Source organism: Carassius carassius, chromosome 12 (assembly GCF_963082965.1).
Source record: "Carassius carassius chromosome 12, fCarCar2.1, whole genome shotgun sequence".
NCBI classification, from domain to species: Eukaryota; Metazoa; Chordata; class Actinopteri; order Cypriniformes; family Cyprinidae; genus Carassius; species Carassius carassius.
In genome coordinates, this window is record NC_081766.1 from 2,507,709 (window position 1) to 2,530,113 (window position 22,405).

Consider the following 22,405-nt stretch of genomic DNA (forward strand, 5'->3'; position numbering starts at 1 on the left):
GTGAGCCCTGAACACCAGAACACCGTAGTGCTGAAATGGGCTTTTTCACATCCTTTTCTGTTTGTTTAAACTGCGATTTGTGTTTGTTCGTTCAGGTGCAGGAGGAAGTTCGAGGAGAACTTCGCGAAGGAGAGCTCGGTTTAGTGTCACTGTCTGTCAGACGCGGCTCTCTCTCCGCGTGCGCACCGAACACAGCGCGCGAGTTGAGCTTTTCCGCGTCTTGTGTTTGAATGATTTAAATCTTTTGAATGTTTAAATTGAAAAGTGGTCAGGCTTAAAAACACATGGAAATGATAAGCTTTCGTGACGACACGCAGCAGTGGCCTGTCTGTCCTGATCGTCTTTTTACGCTGGCCTCAGCCAGGCGGTTGAGATCATTCGGTTGTTAAGTGATGACGTAAGAAGCGCTGTTTCAGGGTCCAAGCCTCAACTCGCTTCACTTGAGAATACGACCTCAGCAGCCGTTTATGAGCACCGTTTATTCATATTAATAATTTAAGCTAAACGCTTTCAAACTTACGGTATACACTACAGTCTCCGTGCTCACAGCGTCCCAAACACAAATAATTTTTATATTTTTTTTTTAATATTTATATTTTCATTGTCTGGCTATCTGGGACACTTTGGTATGGAGTTAAAGGTTAAGATTATAACTTTTTCGCTAGTATTCTATCACATTGTGAGTTTATATTATTTATATTATTTTCTCGTGGTAACTGATGGAGCGTTTGGACACGGAAGCGCTGCTACGTGATGTCAGACTTAACAAGCGAATAGACTGTATAAAAACATGGACGTAGTGTCCGTGTCGTCACCCGTAGACTACTGAAGTGTGTTTTTGAAGACTAAAGTGTGTAGAGCGGGCCGTCGCCATCTTGGCAGCGCGTCACCGCGCGACTCTCCCAGGCGGCAAGGAAGTTGACCGGAAGTTGAAGGCGGCCAGGTGCCGCCTTCTTGTAGCAGAACTTCACTTGCGTTAGCATCCCATTGACCTCCCATTTATTTTGGCGTCACTTTGACAGCGAATAACTTTACATCTGAGGCGTTTAAAGACTCCATTTGTCTATTATTTATTTTCTAAAGATACACGACAATGTATAAAGGGCTCCATTACCTTCTTTGTTACATTATGGCCCCGTAGAAACAGTTTTTGTAAAAATAGGCTAACGATTGCGTCATAACCACTCGACTCTCTGTCGCACAGTAGAGAAATTACCGTATGGACAGGAGGAGAAGCTCGCAGGCAATTAACTTAATATGGCGTACTGGCGTTACATTTTAAAATACTATACAAAATAATTAATCAGAATACTTACTCCTGCTCACTCACGCCAAAGAACTCCCCGCTCAAGCTCGCCGTCTCTGCAAGATTAACGATGGCAGTTTGCACGCACAGCTACTAGAAGATTTATATCTGTCAGACAGGTTGCTGATGTCATCAAGCTTAGTTTGAGTCTGCGCGTCAGAAACGGAAGTGCTAAAAATCACTAAAAATGGGCTTCACTTGTCTCAATTGAGTTCCAATGGGGTCGCTGTATCCATTTCTTTTACTGTCTATGAACTCTCCCGGACAAAAATGGGCAAAAAGGCGGGAGCTAGTTGCTGAAGCCACACCCACCTAGCACGACGGCAGTGTCAGCAGCGGCAATCCACCTGTCACTCAAGTGGCTACGCCCTTAATTATGCAGAACTTTAAGTCTTAATATAATTTAAACGGATGAGTTATAAAAAAAATCATTTATTGGCCTCACGAGAGAGAGCGGGAGGTTGGCGCTCGGTTGAGATCGACGGGCCCCCCCCCCTCTGCCCGATAGAATGAGAGTCCAAACAGCTGATAAAAACATCACAAGTAATCCACATCACTCCAGTCCATCAGTTAATGTCTTGAGAAGTGAAAAGATGCACGTTTGTAAGAAACAAATCCATCAAGACGATTATAACTTTGAGTTAAAATGTGAGTTTTCCCGTCTGAAATATTGCTTTCTCCAGTGAAACGGTTGTCTGGTCTGAATCAGGAGTGAAATCTGCACAGATCAAGCACTGTTTATGAGTAATAACAGTCCAAAACAGCTCTAAACAAATATGTGTGTGGATTTTGATGTGAGAGAAAAACAGGAGATGGACTTTTTGACTGGAAGAAGTGTTATTATGGATTACTGACTCATATTTTGGCAAGAAGCAACGGTTTAAAGTTAAAAACATCTCAGTGTTTTTAAAGTTGTAATGTTTGCCTTAGGAAACAGCACTAGTAACTCACTGCAGACTGATTCTATTGCTGCATTGTCACTGGATATGGATTTGAGATCTCCTTTGAGTCTGTGCTCGACTCTTGGGTTACATTTATTTAAATACATGTTTCAGTGGAAAGCCTATCACACCAGAGCATCAAGAAAATACATAACAGTTCAATATAACAATCATATAACACGAACGTTATGTTACCATGTAAAACTCTAAAGGAAATACTTCTTATTTATAGATCTTATTTAAATCGTATGACTGTTTTTAAGCTCTTGTAATATTACATTGTTTCATGGAAGCATCTGTTGTGGTGGAGCTTAAACAGGAAGAAAGAGGAGATGATCCGATCAGAGCTTGAAAAAAAAGATCCTTGGACATAATCTTCCACTGCCTGCGAACATGCATTGTGAACATTTCAGGAAGATTAAGATTTAAGCAGAATACAACAGGACAGAAGTGCTCTGTAAAGATAGAGAGGGGTCAGTAAGATTGTGTTATTCTCAATGAGCCACAAGGGGAGTGTGTGTGTGTGTGTGTGTGTGTGTGTGTGTATGTGTGTGTGTGTGTGTGCGCGCGTGTGTGTGTGTGTGTGTGTGTGTGCATGTTTGTGTGTTCAGATTTGGCTTTTTGTGAAGGCCATATGTTTCAAAATGACCTTACAAATTAAATTAAATGTTATTAACTATGATATTATACTGTATATGATATTGACTTGCTCTTTTTTTATTTGAATAACTAGTTGGGGTTTAGCATAAATAAAAATATGCATTATTAAAATGCAGCTTCTTTAAAAAATAAATAAAAATGAGTAGGCAGAGTTCGGGGGGAGAGTGACTCTCATTAAAGCAATCTCATATAAAATATTAATAGTCATGAATAATTTTGTTGTTTTTGAAACTATAAATAAATAATATAAATTATAATAATTTTTTTATACATATTTTAACAAAAATCAACAGCTTTTAATGAATGCAAATAACTGAGAGAACTTATCAGATATGTTTTATTTCACAGCAACATAAACATAACAATAAATGCAATTACTATTTGTAACTAATATTTCTGTCAAAGTAACATTAATAACTGATTATATAAGAGCTTATTCAAGATGCCAAGATGCACATTTCTCTCACAATTTTTTTCATAGTAAATAAAAATAAAATGAGATCAAAACAAAACAAACTCAAGCCAGCAAGGTTCAAAACAAAGTTTTCTGAATTCCTGCTCTTTTTTTGTGAAATGTGAAATTTTATTTTCCTGATGTCTAATATAAAATTGTTTTAGTGGTATGAAATATTCAGTGATTGAAACTGCAACTATGGATGCAATTAAAAGCAAATGCAAGTACATTTTCATGGCACTGAAAAACATCAAAAACGAAAAGAAAAAAAAATATTTACAATATACATCACCTGACAGAATAGAAAGAAAAAAGAAATCAATGAAAATCTGAATGTATTATAATACCTGTGGGATGTTTAGTGTCCTGAGGTGAGGTTTTGTTACACACTTTGTGATTTATTTTTGTTTACTTTAGTTTTACCTGAATCAGAGCCGATCCAGGAGAACCAGAGCCCGTTCTAACCCAAACCCAGAGTCTATACTGCGCACAGGGTCACAGAGGCATGAGAAGGGATTGAAAAGAGCCGTGTTCACGCTGCCGCCTCGCATCTTTGGCTGAACAGCACTTCTACGACCTTGGGGTCAGCCAGGGTCGAAAGGTCACCCAGGTCTTTTTCATTGCGGGCGATCTGTCGCAGAACTCGACGCATGATCTTACCTGCAGGACGGGTGAGAAGCTTGAATTTAGGAGCAAATGCAGAGATGTGGGGAGAAACTGAAAAATGCAAGATCCCGGTACCTGAACGTGTTTTGGGAAGCCCTGGAGCGTTCTGGATGAAATCTGGGGTGGCGATTGGTCCGATCTTCTCCCTCACTGAATGAAAAGCTCACGTTAGGAAGCATGGAATAGATTCCGATTGTATCTTCTATAATGTGATCATAAGCTCTGACCTTTTCTCTTTAGTTCCTCCATCAGCGTGCGGTTGAACTCTTTGTGGTCTTTCAGAGTGACGAAGCAGTACAGACACTCTCCCTTCACTGCATGAGGCCGACTGACCACCGCAGCTTCAGCCACCGACGGGTGCTCGGTCAGAGCCGCCTCCACCTCTGCTGTGCTCAACAAATGACCTGAGAGAAAAGACACGACACAGAAATAATCACTACTGTTCAAAAGTCCGGGGTCAGTATGACTGCTCTTATAAAGAATTAATACTTTTATTCGGCAAGGATGCATTAAATTGGTCAAAATGCATTCATGAATCATGGTTTCCACCAAAATATGAAGCGGCAACTGTTTTCAACATTGATATTCAAACAGAAAGTAATAATTTCAAACTGTAATAAGATTTCACAATATTACTGTTTTTACTGTATGTTTGATCAGATAAATCTAGATCAAAAACATTTAAAACTCGTAATGTTTCCAAATTTTTTACAAGTGCATGCATATACATAAAATATAGATTTAGATATATATAATATTTATATACACATAAATAAGCTGCTATCTAGTATTTGAAAAGATAACTTAAACTATTTGCTTTATTAAGAAATGTCCTGTTTTGCATTTTGCAGCTATTTTGTATTTCAAAAGCAACTGGATGTAGTTTTGTGTATTTTTGCGACATTGGAGTCGAATCCAGTGTTGTAAATACATCACTGTCGTGATTACATTTGTTTCTGTCGATCCACACTTTTCGCTGGATTTCATCCTTGCTCACCAGAACAAACGTTTGGGAAAGAAACAGAAGCCATTCACCTTATTAGAAGTCAGTGTACCATCAGAATGATTTTAAAAATGTATATTTCAGGGTAAAAAACAAAAATACAGTAGCTTCTCGAATGCTGAGAAGGAGTTAGGAATAGTAGCCTAATAATGTGTCGTCTCTAATGGCCAGGAGACAGCACTGAAACACAGTCTCACCAGAGACATTCAGCATGTCATCGATCCGGCCGGTGATCCAGTAATATCCGTCCTTGTCCCGCCTGCAGCCTGAGGACACAAGGACACTCGGTTACAGTAACACACATCCCTCATGCTGATGCTAAATAGTAGCTGCAGAAGTTTTGTGACTCTGCTGAAACAGCCACATGGTGACTGGTAATGTACATCGCTTTCTGGAAAAACCATGCAAAGCAACCTTACCTTTTGAATGTACATCATAATACCTAAATTACTTTCAATTTAGTAACTTGTGTGATATTTCTAGAAAAAAAAAATTATATATATATTATATATAATTAATTAAATTTCCCATTCCCTTAATTTCCCATTAACAACGTTTATATATATATATATATATATATATTTTTTTTTATAGATGTGTATGTGTATATAACACTGTAAAATTAGAATACATTTTTAAATATATTCTGGCCTATGAAAGTTGAAACTGAATGTATATATATATATTTGCCATATGGACTTCCAGACGTGAGAGAATGTGACACAAAATTCTATAAAAAAAGTAACAATCATAATCATTAACTTTTGGAATAATGTAACACTCCACTTTGAAATGTAACATTCACCAAGACTATTTCTGATATGGATGTTTTGCTACATTACCATCTCCTGTCACATAGAATCCTGGGAATTTTCTGAAGTAGGTGCTCTCGAATCGCTCCTGATTCCCGTACACACCCCTCATGATTCCCGGCCAAGGCTTCCGGAAAACCTTAGACCAAAACATCCGTTTCTAGTCAGAATAAACTGCCACAGTTTGGAATATTTAAACAACTGCTTGATCTTTAAAGATGAAACGTTATCAGGGTTCAGAACATCATTCGATGTTGACTTTTTAACCAATCTAAAACGAGGATGAAATCTAACCAGGTATCCCTCTGCCTCGCCTTCTAATTCTTCTCCGTGTTCATTGAGAATGGCAGGCTGGACTCCAAAAAAAGGGCAGGTCTGCACAGAGAGGACACGTACACATCAGAGTCATCCATCCCCATTTTTAACAGATACACATTTAAGATGTGATAAGTGAAGGTGGATCTCAGGAGACTCACGGCAGATCCAGGCTTCAGTGGTGTAGCAGCTGGAAGTGGAGTCAGAACATGGCCACCCTGCCGACGCAACACACAGTAAACTCATAACTTATTATTATTATTAAGTGTCTATTGTGTGACATTTCATGCAAGCAAGTATGCACTTTAAATCAGCATTTTACCACAGTTAAAGGAGGGTTTTATGCAACTTTGTTCCAAAAAAACTTGGTTTTGATTTATAAATGTTTTACCGTCTCTGTTTGCCAGAAGGTGTCGATAACCGGACAGCGCTGCTGACCCACAACATCATAATACCAAAGCCAAGCCTCTGGGTTTATGGGCTCACCTACTGTACCCAACACACGCAAACTGGACAGATCATACCTGAAACAGACAGAAACAAGATTACTAAAATAACTAGTTTTCCACACTGCGATGCAATATTTGTACAATATTTGAAAACAGACAAAAACCATCCATGTTTAAAGCACATACTGTGTGTTGTGCAAAACGATAATGAAGCAAGGTAATTTTAGGTTTCACTAAAAACCTTTGATAGTGTAAACTCTCTATGAGCATAATTACCACACTGAGAAATGTGTGAGATACCAAGATTTCAGCACTATTGGCTACTAGTGGCGCTTTTCCACTGCGTGGTACGGTACGGTCCGGTACGGTACGGCACGCTTTGGCGCTTTTCCACTGCATGGTACGGTACGGTACGTCTTGCTTCGGCTCGCTTTAAATGGTACCACCTCTGTTGAGGTTCCAAGCGTACCGTACCGATACTAAAATGTGACGTGAAAACACTGCAGATCACTGATTGGTCAGACAGAATCGTCACTACCAGCGTCATTGTATTTGCTACACGAGACACTAAAACCCGCTAGATTTAAATAGCCAGACAACAGCCAACGCGGTAGCACCTGTTTTTAGAGTATTTACTCGATAAAATAATTAAAAAAAAATTTTAAAAAAAGAAATGGCTGAAATGGTGCAGACGTTCCTCTCGTTGGTTGCCGAGGAGCGGATCCAGCCAGAGCTAGATGGGGCAACACGGAATGAAAAAGTGTTCCAAGAAGTAGCACAGCTCTTAGCCGCACACGGCTACCACCGGACCTACAAACAGTGTAGGGACAAATTAAAAAAACTAAAAAGTGACTACCGAGCCATAAAGGATCACAACGGCCGGAGTGGTGCAAACAGAAGAACGTGGATGTGGTTCGACGAAATGGACGATATCTACGGAAGTCGACCTGCGAGCAATGGGAGAGAGGGTGCCCTGGTCTCGGCCACCTCATCTAATCCTTTTCTTATGTCGTTTTGAAAGCCTGCACTAAAATTGGATATATCATGAAATCCTGTTGCTTACCATAAATACATTATTGCTAGCTACTGTAACTTTGATTAGTTCACACTGTAGATCATGGGGTTGTTAATGAACAGTTCTTTCATAAATTAATCGATGATATGTGATAAGCTTTATTTTTACTCTCAATTTTTTTTTTGATTTTAGCAAAAACCTTTAGAAAAAAAAATCACAATTATAACTTTTCTTTCCGGGCACAGAGGGAGCTACATTTGCAGATGGCAATAGATGAGGCCCGGCAAGTAAGGGAGCAGGAAGCGGCCTTAAGGAGGGAGGAAAATGCACAAACGGCTGCATTCAATCAAGCCTTTCTCAACGTCATGGGGATGCTTGTACAGGCGATGAGTAACAGAACAGAACAGTGACAGAACCGACAAGAACAGAACTCTCTGCCCGACTAAAACCTCCCTAGTCCATACTTCATGGAAATAGTTTTTTTTTTTGTGTTTTTTTCCTGTGAATGTTTTTATACTACATACGTTTGTGCACAACATTTAAAGTTTGCTTAGTGTACATTTTTTACTTTTAAATGTTTATATATGTCTTATTTATATATATATATATATATATTTTTTTTTTTTTTTTGCACTAAATTTTCACATTTAAAGCTTGCTTGGTGTACATTCTTTACTTTTAAATGTGTCTTTATCTATGTCTTTATATTTTCTTTATATAAATTTTTTGCACTACATACATTAGTACTTTGTTTAACGTTTGATCTGTTTACATTTTTCTTCAATAACATTTACTGGTCAAACATGTACTTTCCTTTTTAATGGTGCATGTGGATTAGAGCAACAGGTATCATCAAGCTAAATGTCACAATTTAAAAGATTAATAGTACACTTTTACTTAAAACTCACTTTAAACCGCTATTGAGTATTTGTATCATATTCTGCTCGTGGTTTAAAATAGTGTTTGGGCATAAAATGAACAAAAATGCTATTCTGTATGACAAAATATTTAAAAGAACATGTGATAATTATTTCTCCAAATGTGCACAAAATTGGATAAGAGCCCTGATGAATGCTGTATATTGCATGTAAGTGAACTCAAACCTGAGAAAACATGATTGAGTGCATTATGAGTGATAATTCCTATTCAAAATATCAAATGTTACAGATTAATAGTTTTGCACTCCTGGAATAAATTAAGAATTTAATGTCACTGCAAAGCAGATTTATCATAAACAGTGGTCAAATATCAAAGCTGGAGTCTTACATCTTTATAATGATGCTATTTATTATTAATATTATATTTATAATAAATGGTTTTTTTATAATAAATGGGTAAATACATATGCAAGGGAAACTTTTTCAAACACTGCACAAAAGTTTATTTACAACACACTTTACAGAACAGACAGAGTCAACTATTCAAGTAACGCATCAGAGCCTCACGGACATCCCTGCCCTCCTCCTCTACAGGCTGTGCCAGTCCCAGCACAGGCTCTGCTGCTGAAGGTGGATCCCATGCACTCTCACAAAGGTTATGTAGAGCACAGCATGTCAGCACCATAGATTTCACAAGGTCGACCGCACAGTCATTTCTTTTCATAAGGCAACGCCATCTTCCTTTTAATCTACCAAAAGCATTTTCAGCTGTTAGCCGTCCAGGGTCAATGAATGGTTTTAATAGCCAGTTCTGCAAGGGATAGGCAGAGTCTCCAAGGATGTAGTAGCCAACATTCACCCCAGCAATGTTTTTGGTGCTAGCTGCTATGTGGTTTCCACGGCTTGCCACCTCCCACAGTGTGGACAGTCTCAAAACCCGAGCATCATGCAGGCTTCCAGGCAGTCCTGTGAACACATTCCAGAAAAGTCCCTTTCCATCCACAACACCTTGAAGGATGATGGAGTGCCAGCCTTTACGGTTGAAATAGTCACAGTGATAGTCTTGTGATGCTATTATGGGTATGTGAGATCCATCGATAGCACCAATACACTATGGAAGTCCCCATCTGTTCTCAACGTAGGCAGCTATTTCTTTAAACCTCTCCTGATCTGGAAAACGAATTTGTTCTGGTATCAACAACGTCTCTGCTGCAGCACAGAACTCCTGAACACACCGACACACAGTTGAAATGCTTGCTCCAAAAAGATGTCAAACACTTCTGTACTCAGAGCCGGTTGCAAGCTTCCACAGTGCAATGGCTACTCTCTTCTTTAGAGGTACACACACGTGGAAGTTTGTGTCCCGTCTCTCCATCGCAGGACGCAGTTTGTTGCACAACTAAATAAACGTTTCTTCCGACATTCTAAAGTTCTCCAACCACTGCGTGTTTGTAAACCCAGGAACAATCACACCCCACCACTCAGAAGCTCTGTTAAATGTCCAAAAAGATGGTCTGTGACATCAGTTAATCCAATTTAAGGTGATGCACAGGCTTCACTACTCAAAGACCAAATTGCACAGAATTTTTCCCACCATTTCATCGCTTTGTGACCAATGTAAATCTGCAGAGGGCTCCCTGACTCACATCTTTTGGACATGTCCGAAACTGAATAATTTTTGGTGTAGCATATTTAAGTGGTTCTCTGACATGTACAGCTGTATATTTGAACCTGACCCATTGATTGCATTGTTTGGGGTTTCTCCTTCTTTACTTAATCACAGAGTTTCGATGCAAAGCACAATTATGTATGGAATGGTAGTTGCAAAGAAAATGATTTTAAAACTTTGGAAGTCAGATACTGCGCCTCAGTTTAGGATCTGGTTAAGTGAGCTTATTGGTATACTGCATATGGAGAAGGTCCGCTATGGCATGATGGACAATCTTAATAAATTTTCAGATATTTGGGAGCCATTTTTGGCTCACCTTGACAAATACAACACTGAATTGGACCAACAAGGGAGTTCATAGAGTGACAACCACCTTTATCATCTCTGTTTAGTACTTGTTTTGAGATTCTAGTGTCAGCGGTGCAGCAGTGTACTTAATTATTGTTGTTTTTAAATATGCCCTGTTGTTTTTTTTTTTGGTGTCTGTGTTCTGTTTTGCTTGTGGTTTCTATTCTGTATATTTTTCCTGTCTGTTTTTTCTTTTGTTTTGTTACTTGTATACAAAATTCTAATAAAAATATTATTTAAAAAAAAGTGGAAAAGCGAAGCGAGCCGAACCGTTCCGCGCCGAGTCGAACCGAGCCGAACCGTACCATGCAGTGGAAAAGCGCCATAGGTAACCATTTAACAAATGCATTGCCATTTTACATATTGCATTGTCATTTTGCACATTACATCCCAAATTGGATAATGCTACCCATATGCTTCCATATAGCAGGACTAGTTGACCTGTTGCATTATCTTTAATAAGTCAAATAAAACATCCTGTGATTTTGAATCGGTTCAATGAACGATTTGGTTTTCTGAGGCCTCCAGCTCCCCCTGGAGGACAGCCCTTTGTAAAATACAATAATATTTATACATGCAATTATTAATTACTATTATTATATAAATGCATTTATTATTACATAACGTTAACAATAATAGCTGTTATTTTCTATATTTTATATTTATAATTTTTTGTTAGGTTGTGGAACAACTATATTTGTATAATAAAAATAACTTTAAAAGTGATGTATAATATTTTATAAGTAAAAATTATAATCGTGTTAATCTAAATTTAAAAAACTAAATAATAATAATTCTAAATTGAATAATTTTTACTATTATTGTTTACATCTTTTACTTTCTAAAAGGTTATGGTTAGGTGTGTGTGTGTGTGTGTGTCAGAGAGATAGAGTGAGTGTGTGTGTGTGTGTGTGTGTGCGCTCTTGTTTTTGTGTCATATCAGGACACAACTCTGTATAATGACATGGGTATGACACAGGTATCACAAGGAGAGGGTGACTTATGAGGACATAACCCATGTCCCCATTTTTCAAAACGCTTATAAATCATACAGAATGAGCTTTTTTTGAGAAAGGAGAAATCCACAAAGTTTCCTGTGAGGGTTAGGGTTAGGTGTAGGGTTGGTGTAGGGCCATAGAATACACAATTTGTACAGTATAAAAACCATTACACCTATGGGATGAACACACTTTTCACAAAAACAAATGTGTGAGTGTGAGTATGAGTGAGTGTGTGTGTGTGTGTGTGTGTGTGTGTGTGTGTGTGTGTGTGTGTGTGTGTGTGTGAGTGTGAGTGTGTGTGTGTGTGTGTGTGTGTGTGTGTGTGTGTGTGTGTGTGTGCTCACCGCTGCAGTGGTTCTCTCCCGTATTTCATCAGCAGTCTTATAGCAGTGGGTGCAGTGTAGAACTTGGAGACTCCGTACTTCTCAATGATCTCCCACAGTCTGCCCACATGAGGATACACCGGCACCCCTTCGAACTAGACACCACATCACTCTCATTCAAACTGTTTGTGGTAAATTATCAGATTTACTTTATATTTTTGGAAATTACAGTAAAAGCTATGCTGAATATTGCAGAAACAAGTTTACTATTTACCAGTATCTGCACCATATTTCTTACCAGCACGCTGGTGGCACCGTTGGCTAGCGGGCCGTATGTGATGTAGGAGTGGCCTGTTATCCAGCCAATGTCTGCAGTGCACCAGTAAACATCATCATGGTGATAATCGAAAACATATTTGAAGGTCAGTGATGTATAGAGCATATAACCAGTGACGGTGTGAGCGACCCCCTGTATAGAAATGAACCAATGAAATTAAGTGCACACTGTGCAGTATATACTGTATACTGCCTACCATATATATATATATAATAAATAGTATGTGAAGCAATATGTGCTGCTGACTTTTTAAACAAAATCATACTAAAAGTGTTGTCACATTGATTTAACAAGTGCTGATGGAAATAAGTTACCATTACAAGGTAACTTTTAGTACATTTAGCAGCATTTATTTGATCAAAAATACAGTGAAAATTGTAAAATATTATTACAATTTAAAATAATAGTTTTTTATTTCAATATATTTTAAAATGTAATTTCTGTATTTTCCAGACTATAAGTCCCACTTTTTTTCATAGTTGGGCTGGTCCTGCGACTTATAGTCAGGTGCGGCTTATTTATCAAAATTAATTTGACATGAACCAAGAGAAATGAACTAACAGAAAACATTACCGTCTCTAGCCACGAGAGGGCGCTCTATGCTGCTCAGTGCTCCTGTAGTCTACACTGAAGACATAGAGCGCCCTCTCGCGGCTGGAGACGGTAATGTTTTCTCTTGGTTTTGGATAAATGCGACTTATACTCAGGTGCGACTTATAGTCCGAAAAATACGTTTTATTCCTGTAACTTTCAGCATCATTCCTCCAGTCTTCAGTGTCACATGATCTTCAGAAATCATTCTAATATGCTGATTTGCTGCTCAAGAAACATTTCAGATTATTATCAGTGTTGAAAACAGTTGTGCTGCTTTACATTGTTGTGAATTCTTTTTTCTTTTCAGGATTCTTTGATGAACAGAAAGTTAAAAAGAACAGCATTTATTTGAAATAACATTATAAGTCTCTTTACTGTCACTTTTGGTCAATTTAATGCATCCTTGCGGAATAAAAGTATTAATTTCTTTCAAAAAGAAAAATCATACTGAGCTAAACTTTTACACTGTAGTGTATGCATGTACTGTACTGTATATAATACTTCTATATTTAAAATTCTAGGTGAGCGGTCTCTTGCCTTGGGTTTTCCGGTCGAGCCGCTGGTGTAAAGTATGAAAAGAGGATCTTCTGAGTCCATCCACTCCGGTTCACACTCGTCTAACACACCCTCCATCAGATCATCCCACCAAATGTCACATGATTCATCCCATGGGGTCTGGAGCACACACACACACACACACACACACACACCAAAAATAGTTTTTTCTTCTAAAAGTATTTACTATCCATTCAACAAAAATGCATGGTAATTTTTCATGCTAGAAAAGTATCAAATAAGTTAAAACTCGTCTGTTTGACCAACCTGTAGTTTGTTGGAGGCATCACTGTTTGTTCTGAAGGCATGATGTTTGACCACCACACATTTCTGAACACACAAGTCCATGCTGAGGAAGACAGAGATCACAATATGTACATAAAATTATATTTGCAAATTGACTGTGGCTGTGATGATTAGGCAGATGAGGACTTAACCATTAGGCAAAGGTAGGCGACTGCCTTGGGCCCCCAAAAGCCAAGGGCCCCCTAAAATGCTTTTTATATATGAGATGCATGGACGCAGGAGTGGTTGGTGTGGTGTATATTACCACAACAACTGTCTGCGCATCTATGATGAACATGTTTCTTGTAGTAATTTTACAGCCCTATGATTTCTGATGCAGGTACGAAATCCCAGAATCTATTAATAAAAACAGAATTTACTGCGAAATTTACGGCGTTTTTGATCAAACCATTAAAAAGGAATACAGAAAAATGGATTTGAAAGCACAGAATTTGGGCCCAAGAATGACATTTTTGTTAACTTTTCTTTAAATTAAACAAGTTTCATGATTTCGATTAAGTAGACATGCTTTTTGATTAAAATTTAATATAACCATCCAGAAAAATGTAAATGTAAAAATGGATAAAAAAAAAATAATAATAATAAAAAAATGGGTACAAATAAAACAGATTTCATAGGGCCCTACAAATGAAAATATCATGCATATGAAGCTATATTTGAATTCTAAGCAACAGTGCGTGTTATGTTTATTGTTTTAAGTCAAGCGAAAGAGGAAACATCACACTTACTTTCCACACAGGCACACTTCATGTTTGACTGAAATAATCCTTAGATGTGTAAATGTATAATTTCATTCAGTTTAATTAAAATTTGCAATGAAAATAAATAAAAAAATACATGTATTTTAAAGCTTAGAATTATCCTTAGACAATTGCTTTGTGAAAATGACCTCAAGCACCTCAAGCACCACCTGGTGTCCAACCTAGTGTCTTATACTATTATATTATACTATTACCTGTTTAAATGTGAACAAGGAGTTTACAGCATAAAATAAATCCATTATTTATAATGTACATGAAAAACTGGACACAACTATGGCCCACGGTCGTGCAGCAGTGAGCATCACAACAGTGAAAGAAACAACGAGGATTGTAAATGTGTGAAATTGTATTATTCCAAGGGTCCCCAAATCACTTTATCCACCTCTGATTCTAGAGTGCTGGGGGTAGTTGCTAAGGCATTACTATGTGGTTGTTAAGGCATTTTTTTGAGGTTTTTGCTCATTTGTAAGCTCATATGAGTAAGAATGAATAATAATAGTAATGTTTGCATACATGTTCTCATCATGGCATTATTTACATTTATGCATTTAGCAGACGCTTTTATCCAAAGCGACTTACAGTGCATTCAGGCTAACATTATTATTATTATTTTTTTTACCTAACATGTGCTCCCTGGGAATCGAACACACAACCTTGTGCTGCTAACGAAATGCTCTAGCAATTGAGCTACAGGAAAACAGGATTATGCCATTTATTGAGTGACACCGTCAATAATCATAAATGATTATGCACCAAATCAACAACATCATCATTCAGTCACACGCTACACAATTCACAAGCTGTGTTACATGCTTGCCTGGCAACCCCTGACAGTCTCTGACTGGGTGTGTGCTCCGGTGTGTGTGTGTGTCTGTGTGTGTGTGTGTGTGTGTGTGTGTGTGTGTGTAATGGATGGGTGAGAGGTTGATGTAAACAAACAGGGACGTACCTCTCCTTACAGCGCTCCAGAGCTTCAGACGCAATCTTCTTCAGATTAATCAGCTTGTCACCTCTGTAAACACCATCTGTAGGGCACATATACACAGAGAGAGAGAGAGCAAACACATGAGCTAGGAAGAGAAAGATAGACTGTAGGAAGATGCACATGATTGTATCAGTCCTTTAGGAAACAAACATGTTCATTATAGGTACAAGGTTGCTGGAATCATTGACTCTGGAGAAGAAATTAGACAAAGCTTGTGTGGTGACATAGCAATAAAACAAGATATCATTGAGTTTATATGTAGAGGCTACTACTACCCGAAATAAAATGATAAATATATATATATATATATATATATATATATATATATATATATACATATAAGGATGTACAGTGTGTGTATGTATATATATATATATATATATATATATATATATATATACAGTACAGACCAAAATTTTGGAAACATTACTATTTTTAATGTTTTTGAAAGAAGTTTCTTCTGCTCATCAAGCCTGCATTTATTTGATCAAAAATACAGAAAAACTGTAATATTGTGAATTATATTATTACAATTTAAAATAGTTTTTAAATGTATTATACTTTAAAATATCATTTATTTCTGTGATGCAAAGCTGAATTTTTAGGATCATTATCACATGATCCTTTAGAAATCGTTCTAATATGATGATTCATTATCAAAGTTGGAAACAGTTCTGCTGCTTAATAGTTTTTCAGAACATGTGATACTTTTTTAGGATACTTTGATGAATAAAAAGTAAAAAAAAAAAAGAAAAAAAAAAGAAGCTATATTTTTAAAATATAAATATTTTGTAATAACAATATACACTACTGGTCAGTAATTTGGGGTCAGTAATATCTTTCTTCTTTTTAAATAAAATCAATACTTTTATTCAGCAAGGATGTGTTAAATTGATAAAAAGTGATAGTAAAGAAAACATATTATTTAATTTTTTTTTTTTATTTTGAATAAATGCAGTTCTTTTTAACCTTACATTCATCAAATATGTTAGACAGCAGAACTGTTTCCAACACTCATAATAAATCAGAATATTAGAATGATTTCTAAATGATCATGTGATAGACCGGATGTTACATGTGACACTGAAGGCTGGAGGAATGATGCTGAAAATTCAGCTTTGCATCACAGGAATAAATTATTTTTTTTAAAGTATATTCAAATAGACAACTATTATTTTAAGTTGTAATAATATTTCACAATATTACTGTTTTTTTCTGTATTTTTGATCAAATAAATGCAGGCTTGACGAGCAGAAGAAACTTCTTTCAAAAAAACATTAAAAAAAGAAATGTTTCCAAACTTTTGGTCTGTGCTGTATATATATATGTACAGTACATCTTTAGCAGCCTGAAATAAAAACTGATGCAGTTTTTGTTTTGTCCAGCTGTATTTAAAGATACAGCTGGATAAAATCAAAATAATCACCCCCCTCCTAAAAACGACTTGTAAACTCAATCAAGTGGAGCTAATCACCTTCTCAATGGGACACAAAGCCATTTGACGTTCAACTGTGCTCAGCTGATCAAAATGTGATTCAGACTTCGCTGACAGTCAAAAGTGTGACTACAGATCTCTCGTCACATTATCTCTGGTTATCACGTACTGTATTTCATCATTCTCATCGTGACCTCATCTACTAAGCAAAACAATCCTCGCCAATAAAACACTTAATGTTACCTGCTGTTACCAGGATGTTGCACTGTGCATCCATGATCCTCTCGCACAGAGACTCAGACGAGAAACCTGCAAACTGAACGAGGAAGACAGGAGAGAGTTAGACGCTTCTGCATCTGCTTTTATCTTTATTTCTCTAGATCAATTATATGGATATCTGAGGTTCCAAAACAAATGATCAGAATAACAGCCTGGCTGAAATGGGGTCATCACACAAACATAAAAATTGGCTTTGATATCAGATATATAGTACCCTTGAAAGCACTTCAGTGCTATTTTAAACTCTATATACAAACTTTACATGGCTAAAGAGGCTTGGCGGGCAGAAATAGTCCTGGCAGTGTAAATGAGGCTGCATTCATTTCATGCATATTAACGATACTGTGCTAAACTCTCCATCTGATCATTCACAAACTTAAACAAAACGTCTCCCAAAGCTGAAAATTTTACTCACCCTCAGTCCATCCAAGATGTAGAAATCTAGCATTGCATCACTTGCTCAGCAATGGATGCTCTGGAGTGAATGGGTGCCATCAGAATGAGAGTCCAAACAGCTGATAAAAACATCACAATAATCCACAAGTGATCCACAGCACTCCAGTCCATCAGTTAACGTCTTCTGATGTGGAAAGCTGCGTGTTTGTATGAAACAAGTCCATCATTATGATGTTTTTAACTTCAAACTATCACTTTGTATCACTCCAGTGAAAAAAGTCCATCTCCTTTCTTCTTTCAAAATCCACATATTTGCTTAGAGCAGTTTTGGACTGTTTTCACTTGTAAATGGCGGCACCCATGCACTGCAGAGCATCCATTGCTGAGCAAGTAATGCAATGCTATATTTCTCCAAATCTGATGAAGAAACAAACTCATCTACATCTTGAATGGCCTGAGGGTGAGGATATTTTCAGCTAATTTTTGGATGAACTATACCTAAACCCAGAATATGTCTTTAATGTGAAACAATACCACATATCTGTAAAGCTGCTAACCACTATCGAGTGAACAGCCCCGATTCTTGCACAGGCCAGCATCGTATACACCAGCTCTGGAATCATGGGTAAGTAAATGGCCACTCTGTCTCCTTTCTTCACACCTGGATCACAGAAAAAGGTACTGTTGTAAATCTGAATGTGTTAATGTAAATGCTCACACATGGATGTCAGGTTCAGCACACTAATATTGGATTTGCAGAGCAAATTTTAACCCAGAGGAGGATGATGGTCTTACCCAACAGCTTCAGTGCATTGGCACATCGGCACACGTTTCTCAACAGCTGGATGTAGGTGATGGTCTGGTGATGATTAGGTGAGTTCCCCTCCCTGCAGGAAAAACCATTAGGAAATAATGGATTCATGGACTTCATGATGCAATACAGAGTTGCTGGCCTTTTGAACATACTTTATCAGACACATTAGGCACATAAATACACAATAAAACTGTGTTTCAAGTGATTTTGCAATTCCAAAAAGTCAGAGACCGACTGCGAAAATTCTTCTGTTTTGCATTTAATACATCACGATAAATTACATTATCAGCAATTTGAATGAAAAGTTGAATGCAGTGTTAAACTATCAAGAACTGTTTTCATTTAATGAAATAAATCTGAAAGAAAATAAAACAAATATTAGATGAATAACAAATAAACAAAATAAATTAATTACGTACTAAAATTACTTTTATAGTCATTTTACTTTTATATTATATTACTAATATTAATAGTAATATTATATATACTGTATATATATATATATATATATATATATATATATCACTATGTATAATGATATTAAACAAATAGGAATATTAAAAACATAAACGAATAAAATTTTAAAAAGTGCAAAACTGAAAATGTAAAAAATTTCAATATTAGTTCAATAATAATAATAATAATTAAATAATAATTTTTAATATTAATAAATGCTATAATAGTATATAAGGAATATTAAAATAGTACTGTTTGGGGAAAAAAGAAACCTTTTTAACAAATACACGATTTCATTTTTTTTTTTTTTTTTAACAATAGCATTATTTACTTAATGGAAGCAAAAAATCTCACATGATCAGCGACACTAAATTACTCGCATCTGAATTGTCATTTAAAAATAATGCACAATATGAAACAATTTCTCTTCGTTTTATGCCATAATATTCATTTGTTGTTTTCAACAGTAAAACTGTTTATTCCCACACTGAAATTAGACTTTGATAGTCAGTGTGGTCTCAGACTTTTGGACCCCACTGTACGCGTCTCATTTTTACAGGAATACGGTTGTACTTTGGCTCTGCTTCCTGCGTTAGATCTGAATGTCCGTCAGCTGTTCGTTTGGCCAGTGGGCTTCATTTATTGCACAAAGTCAATTCAGCAGATTGTAATATGGCAACATGCCTTGCTAAACTACACTTCAGTCGTAGATTTTTTACATTTTCTGAAGACAGTTTGTTTGTTTGTGCAAAAGATGCTGCTTTTAGGTTTGTAGCTTGTGTGCAAATTCATGCAACACAAGGAACACTGAAATCTCGATGAAAGCTTTCAGTCTCGGTTTACTGTGCAGCTGCACCTGGCCGTCCAAAGAAGGAAAGATCAAGCTAAGCGACCCCTTAGGTATGAATAGATGACAGCACAAAGAATAGATGCTGACCTCTGTTGTCGCACATTGCATCGTATTTTGTATTACATAACAAAGAACCCATATGTTTGAGGATATGTAGTGTTCATAGTGCTTTTAAGAGCCTGTGTGAAATCCTCTGTCCTCCATTAGCAACTGATGGTTAATGTCTAACTGAAGTGTGGCCTCAGCATGGCTCTCATGCTTCAGTTCTTGGCATCTGTTAGGAAACTCTCTGCCAAAACCACCTCATGTAACGTGCCAGAGAGAGACAGTCTAGACTGTCAGAACTACAGCTACAGGAATCTGTCCTCATAGCACGCTTCTGTTCACCCATGCAAACCTCTTCATTTGATATTATTCATATAAATTTAGATTACCACAGACATTTTTCTATTGACCTAAAATCTTAATAAAAACTAAATTGTATTTTGCTTGAATGTGTGTGTGTGTGTGTGTGTGTGTGTATAGAATTTTAAATCCATCATATAAATTATATATATATAGAATTTTTTTTTAAATAATACATTTAAAAGAATATTAAATAATACATATATTATATAATTATAATAATAATAATAATAATAAAAACTTAAATAATAATAATAAGTATTCCATTGTATTTTTAGTTTGGTCCTGTTTTTTGACTGTTAAATTACTGAGAATACATTAAGAATAGTGGAAAAAATATATATAAAAATAATAATAATGTTGCCGTAGAGTTTCAATATAGATTTTAGGTTTAGAAGTGCTAAATAGCCATGAAAACAATAATGCTCCTAAAAATGTGTAATATTAAAAATGCACAATATATATATAATAATATGCAAATATGTGTATAATACATATGTAATTATAAGATAATAATAGGCACAATACACTTTCTTATTTCCTTAGAAATTTGGTTAAATGGCAATGTCATGCAGATGACTGATTTGATTTGAGTGGTTCTGTATATAACAGCAGTTACATGACACCCCTTGTTCCACGAGACTATTAATACTTCAGAGCATAGCTAACACGACAACAATGATTATTCTGAGTGCTGCTGAAGCATGTCACCTGCATACAGTATGACATCAAGCCAATATTATATCACTTTGAAGAAATATTGGAAAGAGAGATTCAATCAAACTGGAATTAATATTTGGATGACTTCTCCTGGTTCGTTCATGCAATTCTTACAGGAACCATCTTATCACAGTTTACACTATGTAATCAAAATGTTGTGTGATAGCTGGTGTCAAATGTTGGCGACGTGGTTCAATAACACTCATAATAATCATTGTGCACGGCCTTTTCTGTCTAGAAGAACAGGAGCTTCTGCCAAGCCCTACAAGAAAATACTTATAAAATCATATTTTCAACATTAAAAGTACAGATCGGACCTTGGACAAATGCATTAACGCAAAACTATTTAGACTTTAGAGTATTTTGATTTAGTATTTCATTAGAATTAAATGATGTATAATTATAACTAAGTATTATATTTGTAATGATAATTCATTTTATATATTTATGACCATGTTGCAACATACTTTTTTAACTAAAACTGACACACACACACACACACAGACACACACACACACACACACACACACACACACACACACACACACACACACACACACACACACACACACACACACACACAAACACACACACACACACACACACACTGATATATTATTAGTAGTATTATATATTATATTACTAACAATATTAGTATAATATTAATATTATCATATATAACAATAGTAAACAAATAGCCATATAAAACCAGAATTCACATAAAACAAAGTACTAAAATGTCTCAGCATGTCACTTTTTTTTTTAATCAAATTCTTTATATTTGCTACTCTTCTTTTGTTTTTGCTTTGACACAATCGGCAGGCTTCAAATGCATCAACTGTTGAACAAGATCAATCATGCATTATATGCAGATGTAGTTCTGTGCATCATTTCAGCACAGTGAAAACATGTTAGATTACCAGTAGTAGGCCACTTTCTCTCCCAGGTTCCTCTCATGCACGTTTCGGTCAAGGACGTTGTAGCAGATGTTGGTTTTTGCTCCCTCCATGAACTTGATGTAAATGTTCCCCTTGTTGACGTCAAAGTTATATTGCAGCATCTGGCCTGACGGAGGCTTCTTCCAGTAAAACTCTTGAGCAACATCAGCCCAGAACTCTGCAATACATGTTAAATGAACAGGTTTATTGCATCTTACATTGGAGCATCCCTCTCATTTATATGCATGCACCGTTTTACGGTACCTTCAGGCTCCTCTGTAGACTTTTTGTATATGGCAAGATATGCATCAAAGTCTGGCACATGTGCATCAGTGAACAGGCCGTCGGATGGATGGTAAATCTTCTCCTCTGGCTCCTGAGGTCCTGGAATGACCCTGTTGGTGGAGTCTGAAACAGGAGACATCTGTCAATCCGTATGAACTGTGTCAGGATAGATGTCAGTCAGTAGATGAAACTTTCTGGCTGTGCATGTGGTGTCCACCCTTTAATCATGCCCAGTCTGCTCAGCACCGCCTCCACCAATCAGAGCGCTCCATTCAGCACTCCTACTTTTCCATTGGCTGAGCAGCTGCTCGGCTGCTGATCCCACTGCAGAGGGAGGCTCAGCACGAGTCTGACGGATGATCTGCATGTTTACTGAAACACACACACACACACACACACAGACACAGACACACACACACAAGGTTTAGTTGATGGGCATAATGAGAACA

General features: G+C 36.7%; 1 protein-coding gene across 1 annotated transcript; it reads right to left on the reverse strand.

The window, feature by feature from the left end:
• Window positions 1-3,774: 3,774 nt before the first annotated feature.
• On the reverse strand, window positions 3,775-22,159 carry acss2l (acyl-CoA synthetase short chain family member 2 like). The gene is made up of 18 exons (XM_059563022.1): window positions 21,936-22,159; window positions 21,654-21,849; window positions 18,284-18,375; window positions 18,046-18,149; window positions 17,057-17,129; window positions 15,343-15,418; window positions 13,594-13,675; window positions 13,309-13,446; window positions 12,139-12,309; window positions 11,862-11,995; window positions 6,549-6,681; window positions 6,319-6,375; window positions 6,137-6,217; window positions 5,873-5,981; window positions 5,228-5,296; window positions 4,255-4,431; window positions 4,103-4,177; window positions 3,775-4,021 (listed from the first exon to the last, which is right to left on the reverse strand). The coding sequence occupies exons 1-18, from the start codon at window positions 22,093-22,095 to the stop codon at window positions 3,894-3,896; spliced, it is 2,055 nt and encodes a 684-aa protein (XP_059419005.1). The 5' UTR covers window positions 22,096-22,159; the 3' UTR covers window positions 3,775-3,893.
• Window positions 22,160-22,405: the final 246 nt, after the last annotated feature.

Coding starts and splice junctions, on each gene's coding strand:
- acss2l (XM_059563022.1), bottom strand. CDS start 22,095: ATGTCTCCTGTTTCAGACTCCACCAACAGGGTCATTCCAGGACCTCAG. Junction 18,150..18,283: donor CAATGCACTGAAGCTGTTGG/GTAAGACCATCA, acceptor TCTGTGATCCAG/GTGTGAAGAAAGGAGACAGA. Junction 5,982..6,136: donor GCGAGGCAGAGGGATACCTG/GTTAGATTTCAT, acceptor TTTTGGTCTAAG/GTTTTCCGGAAGCCTTGGCC.